This window comes from Myxine glutinosa, chromosome 6 (genome assembly GCF_964187855.1).
Source record: "Myxine glutinosa chromosome 6, kmMyxGlut1.1, whole genome shotgun sequence".
Taxonomy (NCBI): Eukaryota; Metazoa; Chordata; class Myxini; order Myxiniformes; family Myxinidae; genus Myxine; species Myxine glutinosa.
This window is the reverse complement of record NC_136266.1, coordinates 16937135-16956229: the sequence shown is the minus strand read 5'-3', so window position 1 is coordinate 16956229 and position 19095 is coordinate 16937135. Positions and strand designations below refer to the sequence as shown.

Sequence of the window (19095 nt, the reverse complement as noted above, 5' to 3'; positions counted from 1 at the left end):
GGGCCCTTGTCCGGGTATTAAGTTAAGAACGGTTAAGTTTCTATCCCGTGTCTCTTCTCTCTGGCCATTGTACATTTGTAATAAACCTGTGTTTTGCTTCCAACTTAGCCGTTTACGTCTTTTCACAATTGGCCTCGCATTGCACGAGATAAAACCGCTCGATCGGGTTCAGAGTAATTAACGGCACGAGTCACGTGACACGCAAACCACTCGGGCGTATCAACCCAGCGTGACTCGTGTGAGGTTCAGCCCCTGTCCTCACAGCGGCACGTGTATCGAAGGAACTCGGGTATTTGACCGGAAACCCTTCCGCGCGCTCGCTGCGGGGTTGGCGGCTGGAATTGTTCAGCAATCCGCCACACGAGTGTAAAGTGGGTAGCGGCCTCGTGGACTCGAAGCTCGAGGGGGAGAAGGGTTTAACCCCCCCTTAGTACGTCGACGGGCTCGAGATCCGCAACAACAATATGAAATACCAACTTCTGTCCTGGAAGTCCTTGGTGTCCTTGTGCTTTATACTTCTCCTCCCCCCCCCCCCCCTCCCTTCCCATGCCTCCTCCCCCCGGGCCCTCTCCCTTCCATACATCTCCCTGCTCTCGGATGTTGTGTTTGTGTGCTTCCCCTTTTCTCCCCATCTTGTCTTCCGCTCCCTCTTTTTGTGTATTTTGTTTGTCTGGTCGATTTGTTTGTGAAGTAAATGTTAGCTCTTTCACGAGCCTCGATTCAGTATACAACAAAAAAAAAAATATATATATATATATATATACAGACTTGGCATTTAATATGGATTATTTTTTTTCTTCTTGACTTGGGTTTACTTTCTTAACTCAGTATATCAATCTGGTGAGTTTCTTTTACACTTTGGTGATTTATTTGTTAAAAGAACCATGTCACTGATTGTCTGTCGCAGCAAGAAGTCAACAACAGGATTATATCACAGGTGGCGTGGCAAAATGTACGGACAGGTGCATTTGATGATTGGCTTCACAGTCGGGTATACAAGGGTTGTTGCATTCTGTATTAGTGGAAAACAACTGCTGCACGTCTCCAAAAGTTATTGCCGCTTCCTCTGGTGATGGTCCGTCAACTCGACAATGCTGTTTGTCATGGAGTGGTGGCTTTACGAAATTACGGCATGAAACAGCGTGCTATTGCTCGGCAGTATGGCATCACTCAAGGTCAGGTGTCAAAGATCCTGAAACGAAATGCTCAGAGGGGTGTCCCTACTCCAATACCGAGGCCAGGACGTCCCCGCAGAACCACAAGGAGGGATGATCGCCAGCTGCACCGGTTAGTCCGCAATGGCCATACCAAGTCAGCTAATCGGCTTAGGGCTGAGTGGCAGCAACTGACAAATGTGCCTGTATCCAGAAGGCTAGTCAACCAATGATTGGTTCAAGCTGGCTATCGTGCCAGGCGTCCCCTGAGAAAGCCACACCTGACCAGACAACACCGCCAGCGCCGATTGCAGTGGGCCAGAGAGCACCGTCAATGGCAGCCAGGACACTGGAATCACGTGATCTTTAGTGACGAGTCTAGATTTCTGGTCTATTGTCAAGATGGCCACGTCCGATTGCGCAGACAAGTGCATGAAGCCTACAACAAAGATTGTATAGTGCCTAGAGTCCAAGCTGGAGGTGGTGGGGTGACCGTTTGGGCTACTTTTCATGCAGGGGGCAAAACTGACCTGGTTGTTCTGAATGGAAACCTGAACCAGTTCAAGTACAGGGCCATTCTGGAAGAAACATTGCTTCCATTTGCTCATGCAGCCTTTCGAGGAAACTTTGTCTTCCAAGATGACAATGCACGGCCTCATCGTGCTCGCATGATCCAACACTTTCTTGCTGACCGTGGTGTAGAGCATATGGAGTGGCCTGCCATGTCCCCGGATATGAATCCGATAGAGAACTTGTGGGCAGAATTAACGCGTCAAATCGACCACTTGGACCAGCAGCCGACCTCTGTGCGTGAATTGCAGGAGGCTATTGTCACTGCATGGCAAGCGATTCCTGTCCAAACCTTCGCAAATCTCGTGAACAGCATGCCTCAACGTGTCCGTGCTCTCCTGAATGCTCGTGGGGTTTACACGAAGTACTGAACTGTAATTTTACTGTCCGTAATCCCAGTCGTAATTTAACTTTTGTTTTTGTTAAAAAAAAATTTGGCTAATGTGCAAAATAAAGAGATACTTCTGGAAAACGTACAGTAGTTTAACACAGTACTGTCCATGAATTGAGTTCGATATCAGTTTACATCACTTTCAAGGATCAATTTATTTGTTTCGAAATGTCAAATGTGGTTTTTGTTTCTTTTAAAGGTCACATTAACAAAATCTAGAATAATTTCAACATAATTCCAATGAACTTTTGGTTCTAAGACATCTTGAAAAGTAAGTTCACCCCCACAAAAAAAAAAATCCATATTAAATGCCAAGTCTGTATATAAAAAAGAGATGTGAACCTGTGATTCCAACATCAGGAGCTGTCTGCCTCCAAGAGAAAACCAAACACTGAACCAATTGATTGAATATATATTTCAATCTTTCCTGAACAAATTTGCATTTCTTTTATTCTCAGCGAATTCCAGTCATACATGTAAGATGCAAGTTTTTCTTCCTTCTGTTTGAATGTTTTAAAAATGAAACCAGGACATTTGGCACAATTTTGTTCTGGCTTCTTTCAATGGTGCAGATGGAGAATCCACATGATATCAGACATTCCCACTCCATCATATTCACTTCCAGTTTCCCCCAGAGAAAAAGAGTTGATCATTCAATTGATTAGCTGAACATAAATTGCTCACTGATATCCTCTCTTAAATGATGATATGAGATATTATGGATGTAGAGAATTTCATGATAGTTTTTAAACAAAGAAGTCTGGTTATAATACTTGTGAATGAAAGTTTATGGCGTAATTAATGATTTATCTCCTACAGGTGGTAGCCACACCTCATGATTGTTCCCATGCCCTGGAGACAAAGCGGAAGGAAGAGTCGTGCAGGAATCTCACGTCATTGAATGAGACACTGCATGGAAGTGGTACGCAGAGCCAGCACGTTTTATGATCTTCTTTATCCTCATTTTTCTCCTCCCTGACTGAGCTGTTTTGTGAAATAAATAGTGAGAATAGATGCCCTTGCATCCTTAGTAAAACATTAACTTTGTTATGCCTTACTTGAGGTAATATTGGACAATTATCATACCCTCAAACAAATGTTGTTATTGCTTTACTGACATGGCTCCTTTGCATTGCCTCTCAATCATGCTACAGGTACATGCTACAGGCACATACGATAGGTTTGTTTTTGCTTCATGTTGGAATTAATTCGTATAAATTTAAGGAAAGTTAGATATTTGAATGATTTCATCTGATTCATTGGGAATTTAAAATTGGGAATTTCTCCCTTAATCCCACTTCCATCCCACTTCCCACTTCCATAATTTCTCCCAATCCCAAAATTGGGAATTTCTCCGTTCTCCCTTAAAAATTGGGAATTGGAATAAAACAAGGGTTTCTTCGTTGAATTTCGAGAAATCGTTGAATTAAATAATGGTATTGCACAGAGGTCTGAATATCACATTTTGAGATTACGCATCCAGGATTCTCTTTGAGAAATCTGTCAAAAGGAATATCTCCCCAACTTCCCTCACTCAGCTTCTTCTCATTAAAAATAAAATTATTTTCTGCCTGCTGTCTGATCTCGTTATAGTTAATTAAATTTGTTAACGGATGTTGTGCAAATGCGATGGGTCATTGATGCCTTCAACACCTGTGTGTAGGAAAGAATCGGTGGCATAATGGTCAGAGCGTCTGCTATGAGTCTGGGAGGTCGGCTGTGCAATTCCGGTCTTAAATGGGGCATACCAATGACTTTAGAAATGGCATGTGATGGGTGCTTCCTTGCTTGACACTTTGCATTTATAGGATAGAACATAGACAAACCCCATAGTTGGTAACCCTGGAGGGGAGGAAAACCCTCCTAATTGCCCTGCTGAGCGTGAAGAGAAAAGTGACGTCATAAAATATATGGTGTCGCGTCGCTGTTACCCAGAGTGCACTGGGAAGTCATGTCACTTCCCTTAAGCTCAGTGGTTGTGCGTCTGAAGTTAAATTAAATGTTGTTATGTATTTTACTGCATGCGTGTGTATGTGCACGTGATTTGTGTGCCAGCTTCTCCATGAGGCTTAGACCCCAGAAACAAAACTAGAACAACGCTTTGACGTCACGACGTCGACCGATATGCCTCCGCCCACATTATTACATCATTATAATACTTGAACCAAGTTTGATTTAAATCCATCCAGCTGTTCTCAAGTTATCACATTTTTACCGGACATGACCTCTGACCTTTGACCTGTTGACCCCAAAATTTAATCAGTTCATGTTTACATCATGATACATACCGGTACCTGTACCAAGTCTTAGTTTAAATCCCTTCAGCTGTTCTCAAGTTATCACATTTTTACCTGACATGACATTTGACCTTTGACCTCTTGACCCCGAATTCTAAACACTTAATCTTTACATCATTATACATACCTGTACCAAGTTTCAATTAGATCACTTCAGCCGTTCTCAAGTTATAGACATATTAAATACTTTGACCTTTGACCTCTTGACCCCCAAAATCCAATAATTTCATCTTTATATCATTCTACATAATTGTACCAAATTTGGTCAGAATCCCATAAAATCCTTCTGTTCAGGATTTACTGGTTCACAAGTTATCGCGGTAACAGGCTTTTTACCTAACATGACCTCTGACCTTTGACCTTGTGACCCTAAAATATTGTTATGTCGGGGGGTAGAGCAAAATCTAGAGCTAGGTAGATCTGTATAGGTAGGTATTCGACTGTCGCGGTAGGGAATCTACCTGTAATAAGTTCTTCATGTTTAGGCGCTTGTCGGGGTAAGATGTATAATTGTGGATCTACCAGGAGATTCGTGTGATAGTTAGATAGGGCCTAAAAGATAACGACCTGTGAGTCTCACCTAGTAGTCAAACCTTTGTCCATTATGGCACTGCAAACCACATAAACACTTAGTTAGGTCCCTAGTGCAACATTAAATAATTCCTCCCCTTTGACATGACTTTGGAAGAGAATAGACGAGAAATCGGGCTGGAACACCGCTACAATCGGCCACCACCGTTTACACCTCCGCAGGGCCTACAAACCTCGCATAGCACATGCTATGACCGGTGACCACGGAGTCAGGGGACGGGAACGGGAGTGAAGAGAGCGGCAGTGACGCAGAGGGCATGACCTGGACGAGCCGGGAGCCAGGGGAGGCTCTGATAGGCTGAGGAGTGCGCCAATGTGACGTCATCGGCCAGGGATATTATCGAGGGTTGGACGCCATTTTCGGCAGTCCCGGTGCGAGTTGAGATGAGAGCAGAGCCCTGACTTGAGTGCAGAGAGAGAGCCCGAGTTGCGTTGGCAATGCGCAGTTTTGCCGTGAGCAATTGAGAAGCGAGTTGGAGGGACGAGACGTGCAGTCACACCTGCATTCTCCCCGTATCTGTCTTTTCATGCTTCGTGTGGGGATCGATCTTGGGTGAAGCCGCTGGCCTGCGTTGGGTGCCTTGGAGCTTGGTGCACCGACCTCGTGGGCGGCGAGAGGATCGGCGCTTGGAGCAAGGCCTCGTGGGTGCATCGGGGCCGTGGTGGACCGCAGCCGAAGCCAACGACGAGACAGATAAGCCGAGCTCCACGTGTACACTTGACATAAAAGACGTGTTTCTTTGGTATTCATATCCCTTCGTCTCGTGTTTGCTATCAGTCGTGTGGGGACGTCCCGATTTAGGATATTAGATTTACCGGCGCGTGCTTTTTCCTGTCTTGCTTTTATTTAATAAATCCTTATATTATTTTCTGTATATATCTGAACACAGTTTCCTGGGTGTTTGATTTTAATAGGTAAGGCTGCGGAGCTTTCGCTGTGTCCCGCCATTCCGCGCGTTTGTGCTTGATTGGAATCCGCTATTGAGTTTTCGCCTCGGGAGTTTAAAGCCTCGTCATCGGCATCCGCAACTTTGATGTTAATCGCAGTTGCGTGACAATATAATCAGTTAATCTTTACCTCATTATACATACCTGCACCAAGTTTGACGAAGATCCCTTCAGCCGTTTTCAAGTTATGGCGGTAACGAAAACCTATGACGGACGGACGGACGGACAACCTGAAACCATCATGCCTCTGTCGCCAAAAAGACTTTCAGTTTAAACACAAGACCATGCAATAATCCAGCACAAAGTTTGACCGATGCAACTTTAACGTCGCCCAGAGAAATTATGCCTGGAACATTATCTTCAGCAGAAATTTGGAGCTTTGGTCATTTTTGCTTCATACAAGTTTATTATGGACGGATTATGACAAAACTTGATGGATGGGTTGGGTTGGCCACAAGAACAAGCCAATTCAGTTTTGGTTCAGCTCCGGATCCAGATCCGGCCTATCGGTGGGATCCAAAACGTAAATGGTCACCAAGGTGAAGGCATCCTAATGAAATGGACAACTGGTGAACTTGTGAAGGATCAAACCGGTCAGGTGTGCAATATCTTGCTCAATATGAGAGACTTTCACTAAGACTTGTATCGATCAGGCCTGCAATATCTTGTTCGATATCATAAACACTTTCACTAAGACTTGTATCGATCAGGCCTGCAATATCTTGTTCGATATCATAAATACTTTCAATAAGACTTGTATCGATTAGACCTGCAATATCTTGTTCGATATCATAAACACTTTCACTAAGACTTGTATCGATCAGGCCTGCAATATCTTGTTCGATATCATAAACACTTTCACTAAGACTTGTATCGATCAGGCCTGCAATATCTTGTTCGATATCATAAACACTTTCAATAAGACTTGTATCGATTAGACCTGCAATATCTTGTTTCATTATCATAGGCACTTTCACTAAGACTTGTATCGATCAGACCTGCAATATCTTGTTTCAATATCATAAACACTTTCACTAAGACTTGTATCGATCAGGCCTGCAATATCTTGTTCGATATCATAAACACTTTCACTAAGACTTGTATCGATAAGGCCTGCAATATCTTGTTCGATATCATAAACACTTTCACTAAGACTTGTATCGATCAGGCCTGCAATATCTTGTTCGATATCATAAACACTTTCACTAAGACTTGTACGTATCGATCAGGCCTGCAATATCTTGTTTCAATATCATAGACACTTTCACTAAGACTTGTATCGATCAGGCCTGCAATATCTTGTTCGATATCATAAACACTTTCACTAAGACTTGTACGTATCGATCAGGCCTGCAATATCTTGTTCGATATCATAAACACTTTCACTAAGACTTGTATGTATCGATCAGGCCTGCAATATCTTGTTCGATATCATAAACACTTTCACTAAGACTTGTACGTATCGATCAGGCCTGCAATATCTTGTTCGATATCATAAACACTTTCACTAAGACTTGTACGTATCGATCAGGCCTGCAATATCTTGTTCGATATCATAAACACTTTCACTAAGACTTGTACGTATCGATCAGGCCTGCAATATCTTGTTTCAATATCATAGACACTTTCACTAAGACTTGTATCGATCAGGCCTGCAATATCTTGTTTCAATATCATAGACACTTTCACTAAGACTTGTACGTATCGATCAGGCCTGCAATATCTTGTTCGATATCATAGACACTTTCACTAAGACGTCATTGAAAGTCAGTGTCAGACTTGGGCTCCAGACATTGGATTCTAATTTTCACTTGACTCTGCTTGCAAGGACATCACATTACAAGTGAGTTGAGACCTGACATGCAATGATATGTGAACTCGGGTCCTGTTTATCATGAATTTCAATTTGTAGGATAATTTGTCATTTGTTTCACTTTGTAGGATGCGCAGCAATGTGGGACAACATAACCTGCTGGTCACCTGCCCCTGTCGGTGAAATAGTCAACATTTCCTGCAATGATGTGGTTCCTTTTTTCCAAACCAATGAAGGTAGGTAGTACCTCCTTCCCCTACCCTACCATCCATCTGCACATTATTACATAAATGTAACCACAGTTACCCATACAGTTGCCCTAGTGTTAAACACAGAAGCAACAACTATCAGGGACGCCTCTTTGTGGTGGTTGTATGCCTCAGTGCAAGACTGGAGCCAAATGTTCCCCATTTTTCTCTGCTGCCTGGATTTGTCAGGGCAGCGCGGTCACAGTCAGAGTGCCGATCAGTCCCCATGGACCGGCCCTTTCCCTCTTGTCTCTTTCTCTTTCTCTCTGTTTGTTTCTCGCTCGTGCTCTCTCTCTCTCTAACTCAGTCGTGACCCTGACTTTGTGAAGGTGGGGGTACACCATCCTGGAATGGGGGGGGATCTCTGGGTCGCTCCTGCGTGATCGATCAGCTGTCTCTGTGCCATGGGCTTGTTCAACAGAAATGTCCGGAGATAATCATCAACAACAACAACAACAACAACCACAACAACAACAACAACCCTAAGAACAACAACAACCACAACAACAACAACCCTAGCAACAACAACAACCCTAACAACAACAACAACAAGAACCCTGACAACAACCCTAACAGCAACAACCCTAACAAGAACAACAAAAACCCGAACAACAACAACCCAAACAACAACAACAACAACAACCCTAACAACAACAAGAACAACAATCCTAACAACAACGACAACAACAATCCTAACAACAACAACAACCCTAACAACAACAACAACAACCCTAACAACAACAAGAACAACAATCCTAACAACAACAACGACAACAACAATCCTAACAACAACGACAACAACAACCCTAACAACAACAACAACCCTAACAAAAACAACAAGAACAACCCTAACAACCCTTTGATGCACTCAATGTTTTAAACCAGGGAAGAACTGTGCTGTGCAAGGATTTAGCAGCATTGGGCATGAATGCTAAGCTATAGAGCTGCATTTACAATGCATATGCTCACACACACACACAATGCTATAAAAGTGGAGGCATTAACATCCAGTGTGAATAATCTGACTCCCTGCTGGCTTTACACCAGAATTCTGGAACTTTATACTCGGGCCAAGTTCTCAAGGAAACATTGTGAGATTTGCATGCTCCATTGCTGTCAATGGCAAGTGTAATGTGGAGACTCCCCGAGAGTGTCCTTCCTGTTGTTAATGGTCTCGTTTATTGAGTGTATTTCATACCCGACAACAGGAGGAAGCCATGCAATTCCAGCCTTTGAAACTGGCTCTATATAAAAATTGTGCATATAGATTATCCAATCCTGAAGCAGTGCATGTATTCAAAAACACCTCTCCCGTATGTAATCACTAAGAGATTTGTTTTGCAATCTGCAGTCATGTGCCCTTGGTTGGTGAGCAACATGACTTGGTGAGGTGACACAATTTACTATGTCCTTACTATGCCATGAATTTGATCTGGATGCGACCCGCAGCCTGTACATCATTCCCAGCAAACATGGATCATTGGTTGTTAATGCATGATAGGTCAAAGGCCTAGAAAATGGCCGAACCAGGGAGACCTTAGACATAACCACACAGTACGTATATCTACTATATAAGAGAGCCGTTGATCTGTCTGTGTGTGTGTCGCCATTTTCCTCAGCGATGGCTGAACGGGTCTTTCTCAAACTTTCAGAGGTTCATCAGTGAGTGCCTGGGAGTGTTTTAAGCAACAACAAAAAAACTTTATATATATATATATATATCTGTGCAGCGTCTGTCCTGTCCTGTGTTGTCTTGTGTTGTCTTGTCACTGAACTACTTTCTCAAAGTTTTGTGAAATCGTACCAAACTTCTGGTATGCACATATCTCTCCCGTCGGTATGTCCTAAGGGTATGTTTTTTAGAAAAATTTTCCAGTATTTTAAACAATTTTTGGGGAAGTTTTTTTTTCAACTTAAGTTTTCAACTTCAATTGTTTATAAAATGTGATATCACGTATATTACAAATACATTTGTGCAAAATAATTGTTTGAATTATGATTGGTTTAAACCATGACAAAACGGCAACTCGGGTACAGTCATTTATCTATATATCGACACATCTGGGCAGTGTCTGTGTTCTCACTTAACGACTCCCTCAAACTTTTGTTTCCGTGGTTGTGAAGTGTTTTTAATAACGTTGTGGTGGTTTTGAATCACGTGGTGGTGAGGTATTTTGAATTATGTGGTGGTGAGGTGTTTTTAAATGACGTGGTGGTGAGGTATTTTGAATCACGTGGTGGTGAGGTGTTTTTAAATGACGTGGTGGTGAGGTGTTTTGAATTACATGGTGGTGAGGTATTTATAATTACGTGGTGGTGAGGTGTTTTTAATTATGTGGTGATGCGGTGTTTTGAATTATGTGGCGATGCGGTGTTTTGAATTACATGGTGGTGAGGTATTTATAATTACGTGGTGGTGAGGTGTTTTTAATTATGTGGTGATGCGGTGTTTTGAATTATGTGGCGATGCGGTGTTTTGAATTACTTGGTGGTGAGGTGTTTTAAATGACGTGGTGGTGAGGTGTTTTGAATTATGTGGTGGTGAGGTATTTATAATTACGTGGTGGTGAGGTATTTATAATTACGTGGTGGTGAGGTGTTTTTAATTATGTGGTGATGCGGTGTTTTGAATTATGTGGCGATGCGGTGTTTTGAATTACATGGTGGTGAGGTATTTATAATTACGTGGTGGTGAGGTATTTATAATTACGTGGTGGTGAGGTGTTTTTAATTATGTGGTGATGCGGTGTTTTGAATTATGTGGCGATGCGGTGTTTTGAATTACATGGTGGTGAGGTATTTATAATTACGTGGTGGTGAGGTGTTTTTAATTATGTGGTGATGCGGTGTTTTGAATTATGTGGCGATGCGGTGTTTTGAATTACTTGGTGGTGAGGTGTTTTAAATGACGTGGTGGTGAGGTGTTTTGAATTATGTGGTGGTGAGGTATTTATAATTACATGATGGTGAGGTGTTTTGAATTACGTCGTGGTGAGGTGTTTTTAATTACATGATGGTGAGGTGTTTTGAATTACTTGGTGGTGAGGTGTTTTAAATGACGTGGTGGTGAGGTGTTTTGAATTATGTGGTGGTGAGGTATTTATAATTACATGATGGTGAGGTGTTTTGAATTACTTGGTGGTGAGGTGTTTTAAATGACGTGGTGGTGAGGTGTTTTGAATTATGTGGTGGTGAGGTATTTATAATTACATGATGGTGAGGTGTTTTGAATTACTTGGTGGTGAGGTGTTTTGAATTATGTGGTGGTGAGGTATTTATAATTACATGATGGTGAGGTGTTTTGAATTACTTGGTGGTGAGGTGTTTTAAATGACGTGGTGGTGAGGTGTTTTTAATTTCGTGGCTGTGAGGTGTTTTTATTTCGTGTTTTATGGCTGTGAGATGTTTTTATTTCGTGTTTTATGGCTGAGATGTTTTTATTACGTGTTTTATGGCTGTGAGGTGTTTTTATTACGTGTTTTATGTGAGGTGTTTTTAATTTTGTGGTGGTGAGGTGTTTTTATTATGTGTTTTATGGCTGTGAAGTGTTTTTATTTCGTGTTTTATGGCTGTGAAGTGTTTTTATTTCGTGTTTTATGGCTGTGAGTTGTTTTTATTACGTGTTTTATGGGTGTGAGGTGTTTTTAATTACTTGGTGGTGAGGTGTTTTGAATTACGTGGTGCTGAGGTGCAATCGTCCCAAACTTCCAGTCTGCACCTACTCCTCCCCTATGTATGTACTGAGGGGTTCTTTCTTGAAAAAAAAACATTCAACCTAAATCTTCAACCTAAATTGCCTATAAAAATGTAATATCACAAACACAACAAATACATTTGTGCAAAATAATTGTTTGTATTATGATTGGTGTAAATCATGACAACACAGCAACTCAGTCAGGTACAGTCATTAGCCTCAGTTAAAATAAGCCCGTTCCTCAGTAACGATGTTCCCCAAGCTGGTGTATATATACTGAAACGCAAAAGAAACTTACCACCTTTGAAACCTTTACATATCAACAATAACACTGCGTGTAGTAAATGTGTGAACTTATTTGTGGACAATAGTGTCCTCACTGTCAGACAAAACGGTCACGGATGGTCACTTGAACCTTCAATGGTCACTTCATAGCACAGCTGTTGAACAGCCGTTTTGACTGTCAGTGATTAGCCAAGGGGTACGGGATGATTTTAATGAGCTGCACGTGATGTCTTGATATTGGCTTTAAAAAGGCCAGTGCAAAATGGGCATTTCCACAAGGAGTTCCACAAGGCAGTGTTCTGGGCCCTGTGCTTTTTCTGGTCTTCATCAATGATCTCTCTGACTCTCTTGAAAATCCTCTGTATCTCTTTGCTGATGACTCTACTCTCTGTCGCTCCATTCTTCATCCCTCAGATCGGCAGTCTGCTGCCTCCTCACTCTCTGCAGACCTGGACAAAATCACAGACTGGGCAAACAAGTGGAACATGTCTTTCAATCCTGACAAATCTCACACTCTTACGATGTCTCTCTGAAAAGACCGACTGGACAACCCCCCCATCCACTTTCTGAATAATCCTCTCCAAGAAGTTCTGTCACTCAAGCTTTTGGGTCTCACTATCTGCCATGATCTTTCCTGGGAAAACCACATTTCAAATCTGGCCTCCAAAGCCAGTCGCCGACTGGGCATCCTCCGTCGTGCGAAGTCCTTCCTTGGCACACCTGAGCTCCTCACCACATACAAGGCTTTCATCCGCAGCTCAATGGAATACTGCTCTCCCCTCTGGGCTGGTGCTCCTGCCTCACACCTAGCTCGTCTTCACGCTATTGAAACCAAAGCATTCAGAATCATTGGAATCTCCCGCGATGAAGCTAACTCCAAGGGCCTCTCACTCACTCACCGCAGGCAGGTTGGTGGTCTTTTCGTCTTCTACCGACTCCTCTCTGGCCTTGCCCCCCCCAGCTCTCTCTGGGCTCTGTCCCGCAAATATTCCTACAGGTCGCACAAGATCTGCCTGCAACCCTCTTATGGTCAAACTGCCAAAATCAAGACTCTCTGCTCACCTTCACTCCTTCATTCCTCTTTTCTCCCGCCTCTGGAACAAACTCCCTCACTCTCTTCAATCCCACTCCACCCTCCAGGTCTTTAAAACAGCTGTTCACCACCATCTCTTATCTTCCCCCATCCAAACCCTTGATATTTTCTACCCCCGCTAATTTCACCCCAATTCCACTTTTTTGAAATACCAACTTCTGTCCTGGAAGTCCTTGGTGTCCTTGTGTTTTATACTTCTCCCTCCACCCCCCCCCCCCCTCCCACGCCTCCCCTCCCAAGCCCTCTCCCTTCCACACATCTCTCTGCTCTCAAATGTTGTGTTTGTGTGCTTCCCCTCCTCTCCCCATCTTGTTTTCCGCTCCCTCTTTTTATATATTTTGTTTGTCTGGTTGATTTGTTTGTGAAGTAAATGTTAGCTCTTTCACGAGCCTCGATTCAGTATACCAAAAAAATAAAAAATAAATTCAATCACCATGCCACGATTGTCAAGGGATCAACGGCAGCGTGCCCTGGGCATGCTGCAAGGCGGACTGAGCTACCGTGAGGTTTGTTCTACAGTACAGAACAGCACAGGGTGCAATGTCAGTCCCCTTTCAATAGCGTGTGTGGCCACCATTGTTTTGGATACAGGCAGTGCATCGTCGGCGTTTACTGCCTACCAGTCTTTGGATGGATTGCTGCTGGATTCTGTCCCACTCAGTCCTCAATGTCTGAAGCAGCTCTGCCCGTGTCCTGGCCCTGCCAACTCCGCGTCTCCCAAGCTCATCCCACAGGTGCTCTATGGGATTCAGGTCAGGGGAGAGCGCAGGCCACTGCAAGGTGTTGATGTTCTCGCCTTGGAGAAATGCAGTAGTAAAGCGAGCAGCATTGGGACGAGCGTTGTCATGCTGAAAGGTTCTCAGTTCTGGGTGGTCTGGCAGGAATGGCAGCAGATGAGGTCGCAGGATGTTATCCACATACCGCTGGGCGTTAAGATTCCCATCCACAACCACCAGTGGCGTCCTGTACCGGCCTGATATGGCGGCCCACACCATCACACTTGGGCCACCCCACCTGTTGGCTTGACGCACGCAACAATCGGCATATCGCTCGCCAGTTCTCCTCCAGACACGCTCACGCCCATCAGGACTGTCCACACAGAACCTTGACTCATCGCTGAAAGCGACCTCGTTCCACTGCGCCAAGGTCCACCGCTGATGCTGCTGGCACCATCTCTGTCGGTTGCGGTGATGGGCAGCCGTCATCACGGGGCCTCTGTATGGTCTTCTGGCAGTCAGACCATAGTCATGCAGTCGTCTTCGTGCAGTTTCATTAGAGATCCGTGGGTTTGCACGCCCCGGAGTTTCTGCCGCAGTGCGGGATGCTGGACGGAATCGATCCCGCAGGTGACTTCGGACCATCTGCCTGTCCTGCCTTGCAGTGGTGACTCTTGGCCTCCCTGATCGAGGTCTGTCATCTGCAGAGTTGTGGAGGGTGCCTCTGTCCACCAGGGCCGATATCGTCTGGTGTGAACAGCCAAGGCGACGTGCCACCTCACAGTAGCTCAGTCCGCCTTGCAGCATGCCCAGGGCACGCTGCCGTTGATCCCTTGACAATCGTGGCATGTTGATTGAAATGCCCATTTTGCACTGGCCTTTTTAAAGCCAATATCAAGACATCACGTGCAGCTCATTAAAATCATCCCGTACCCCTTGGCTAATCACTGACAGTCAAAACGGCTGTTCAACAGCTGTGCTATGAAGTGACCATTGAAGGTTCAAGTGACCATCCGTGACCGTTTTGTCTGACAGTGAGGACACTCTTGTCCACAAATAAGTTCACACATTTACTACACGCAGTGTTATTGTTGATATTTAAAGGTTTCAAAGGTGGTAAGTTTCTTTTGCGTTTCAGTATATATATATATATATATATATGTATATATATATATATATATATATATATATATATATATATATATATATATATATATATATATATATATATATATATTGTTACGGTTCTCTACGCCGGCCTTCTCCTTATCAAGGGGGGATTAATCCCCTTGTCTTTACTGGGCCTGGCTGAACCGAGGTTTCTTTCTAAAGACGAGAGGTGCCCCTTGTCTTTCTAACGAGAACTTTCTAAAGACTCCCTCCGGGACAGGCTTGGCTGGACGTTCTCGTCCCTCACTGCCACGACTTCATTAACTGGGGTGCAGCCGGCTATCTTCGTGCCCCGTCCTATAGTGCGTGGTTCTGTACTTACATTAATTACCCGGTCGGCCACCACCGGCCCGTCCGTTTTTATGAGTGTGCGGCCCACGCCTAAACCTGGGACGGACTGCACTGCCACCGGTTCGACTAGGCCGCAGGACTCCTGCCAAGTTGGGCGAGCTAGCCATCGGGCTGGCACTATTGCCTCGGCCCTTGGGGGAATGGTCACAGCCTCAGAAGCTTCCAGCTCCATCCTCTCGGCCGTGCTCACCCCTTCCAATGGCAGCTCATCTATTCCCACTTGCAGGGTCTCCAGCACAAATCGATCTTACAACCGCTGGCAGTCAACAGATCCAGCCCGATTAGGCATGGTCGCACACCTCCACCACCCTAACTTGAGGGTTACAAAACCACGCCCTATGATGGGGGCCGTTACCCCGGTAGCCAGCTGCAAACTATGATTTTCCAGATGCCGGATTTTATCCCATCCGTCTGCACTCGAAGCAAGGATCACAGGGCGGATGATCGTGGCGCTAGCTCCTGTGTCCACTACGGCGTCTACCCCTACGCCGGCAATTTTGCACCAAATTGTCAAACTACCTCTACCAATTTGGCTACAATAGATGACCTGTCGCGTCAATGAGGGCTCTTCTCCATCCCCTACTGCCGAACACGGCCCTACATGCTCGGCACCTACTAGTTTCCAGGGCCCTGGCGGGGGGTTGTCTGGGGTTGGCTAGCCCGACCTGTTCGAGGCGGAGTTGATGGTCCCGGCTGTCGGGGTCCGTCCCGGCGCGGGGCTTGACACTCCCACGCACGGTGACCCACCCGCTTACAATTAAAGCACCTCACCTGGTAAGGTGCTTGCCTCCGGAATTCCAAATTGCCCCCCCTCTAGGTCCTAATTGGAGCATTTGTCCGTGGCCTACCGGGTGCCACCTGCCATGGTCCAGATCCCGCTCGGCGCTGGTCCACCAGCCTTCGGACCATGTTCTCCAGGTGGGGGCCCCTTTCGGGGGCGGACACTCTCAGGTGCCCGCCACCAGCCACGGGCCCTACCTGTCTCACCGCCACTGCGTGGCGCTCGCTCCAACGGGCCGCAGCGTTGCCCGCCTGGCTCAGGGTCCGCGGGCACCACATGGCGAGCTGTTGCCTAAGCTCCCGGTCTGGGAAGGCCTGGATAAAATGGTCCAGCGCCAAACTCTCTTGGGAGGTCGCAGCCATGTCCGCATGCGCTATCCCCACTGTGCGGCGAATGTCATAAACCAATTCCCCGATGGTCTCCTGGGGCTTTCTTTTTCGCACTGCGAGCTGAGCTTTAACAAGCTCGCTCTGCTGTTCTACGCCGAAACGATTAATTATGGCCGAGCGGAGTTCTGGCAGGGTGAGAGCACCCCGGTGGTAAGGCCGTCAGAACCTCCGCCGCCGCGCCACGCAGGGCTGCCACTAGGTGTACCCCACCTTCGTCCGGGTTCCAACCGTTACCCCTACACACGTGATCGAATTGCGCCAGATACGCCCCACAAATTGCTCTTGCTGTCATACGGCGCGAGCGGGACCTTATGGCAGCCCGATGGTCGGACCCCGTGTGCCGCTCCTTGCGGGGTTAACGCGGGGCCGAACCGTTCGGGACCCCATGGTACACTATTCCCTGGGGGCTCGCATGCGTTACTCATCCCACTAAAAACTACTCCGGTCGGTGTCGATGCCTGGGCCGCCTCTTCGCAACCCGCTACCCATTCCATACTCGCACACCCCGGCTCACAATCACCTTTCGCACACCCCATTGTCGGACACCCATGCGCACACTCTCTCTCCACGCCCTCTGTGGCAGCCACACACCTTACATTCGGCCTTTCACGAATGCCCGGGTCTATTCCAAACCCCAAGCTCGTCGAACCTCCCCTCGCACCATACACATTTCCGCCAATATCGCCACTCACTTCGGCGCTTCTTCCTCCTCGCTTCTCCTCCGCCACCTGCAAACTCTTTATTTGGTTAGCAAGCACGTCATCACGATGTGAACACAGACCTTGCACATATTCCATCACCTCCTCCTTTCTTTCTTTTTTAGTCTCCTTCCGTCTCTTCTTAATTTCACTCACCCCTTCTTCTACTTCCTCCAACTTTTGTTTCACCCCTTCTATCTGCCGGTGCGCCCCCGCAATTTCTTCTTCTAAAGCCACCCTGGTCGTCTCTACATGGGTCCTGACTTCTCGTTCCCTCGTCCCCAACGTCTCTACCACGTCATCTATCCTCTACGTCAGCCCCTCCTGTACCATTTGGCATTCCTTCTTCGTCGCTACCACCTCCCGTCTTATTTCTTTTTGTGCTGCTTTCAGCCCCCCTATTACGTCGGTATTCTTCCCCACTTGCTCCCTTAATTCCTGCTGTCCCACTGTCAGCTTCTCTACCTCCCACGTCAATTCCTCTATACCCCCATTTACCTGGCCGTACTCTTCCTCAACTCCTTCTATACGCACTCCTCACACTGCCTTACCTCGTCGCGTACCAATGCGACCTCCTCACTCAACCCGCGCCTTATGTCCTCCCCCATCTCTTTTATTTCCTTTTTCGACGCAACCCTCATTTTTTCCAATTGATTATTTTGGGTCTCCATTTTGTTTTCCAATTCATTTTTCACCTCTTCCAATTCCCGGGTGGATTTGTTACCTTGGGCGTCCATTTTGTTTTCCAGCCCCTCCTTCATTTCTTTCATTTCTGCTCTCATTTCATTACTTTGCACCACAAAGCATGCTTTCATTTGTGCCATGAAGGTGCCCATATCCATTGGCGCCGCGGGCCCGGCTCTCGCTGCCACGTGCGAGGCGCCGCCATTTTCTTCCCCGACTGCCGGCCCCTCATCAATGTCCTCCTCTTCTCCCAATTCTTCCCGTGGGTCCTGGGTCATTGATTCTTCCTCATCTACCTCATCATCTACCCCCACCGGCATTCGATCGCTTTGGCTAGCCATGGCACGAATTTAATTTTGGATTTTAAAACTAAATTTCGTCCACTCGTAATTTGGAGCCAATTCGTCCACAAAAATTTGGTTGGGTTACAAATCCCACTACCTGGCACCAATTGTTACGGTTCTCTACGCCGGCCTTCTTCCCCTTATCAAGGGGGGATTAATCCCCTTGTCTTTACTGGGCCTGGCGGAACCGAGACTTATTACGTCCCTCCCGGACACACGCGTGGTGTAGGGTTTCGGAACTACTTTTCGCTCGTACCTAATTCCCCGTGCTGCCCTGGGAGCGAGGAAACAAGCCTCGCACGAACCACATGTGATGTGAGTACACCGAGCGGATTGCGTACACGTGGTCCGCGCAATTATTTAGATGTTGGAACCCGATTAAAGCGATCTTATTCGTGCCACGCTTAGTCAATGAGAGAAACCACAGGAACGATCGAATCAGGAAGAAAGGAAGAACAAATGGGTTTAATTATTCCCACACGTATATACAGGCTCAAGGACGAAGAGACACAGAGCAATCCTCAAGCAGTCTTAATTATCCCTGGGACAACGGGCCCGTCTCACACTCACACAGGGAATTGCAGATGGGCAGGTGTTCCCCACGCGTCGAGAGATGGTCCCCGTCCGGCTCTCCACGGTCCCCGGCACGTCCCGCGAAGATGGTGGCAGGCGAAGGCAGGGACTCGTAGCGCATCTCTCGAACAGACAGATTATGGGGCGGAACGGCAGAGGGCGGACTTTAGCGCGGCTAGCGGTTACTCAGCCTTGCTCACTCGCGCGTCTGAAATGCGCTGTATTCGTTCTAAGCGTGTCTGGCTGCGCCCGCGTATATGTAGCGGCCAACTCCTCTTCTTCTATACACTTCGAGCTGGTTAGCG

The 19095-nt window shown here is 46.1% G+C and overlaps 1 protein-coding gene across 1 annotated transcript in view; it reads left to right on the top strand.

Moving 5' to 3' along the window:
* The first annotated feature begins 7903 nt into the window (after positions 1–7903).
* Positions 7904–19095, top strand: part of LOC137429619 (vasoactive intestinal polypeptide receptor-like) — a 135390-nt gene continuing 124198 nt past the window's right edge. Inside the window, exon 1 of the mRNA XM_068119688.2 lies at positions 7904–8000. Coding sequence (XP_067975789.2) covers positions 7904–8000 — 97 coding nt within the window. The remainder of the gene's footprint in view (positions 8001–19095) is intronic.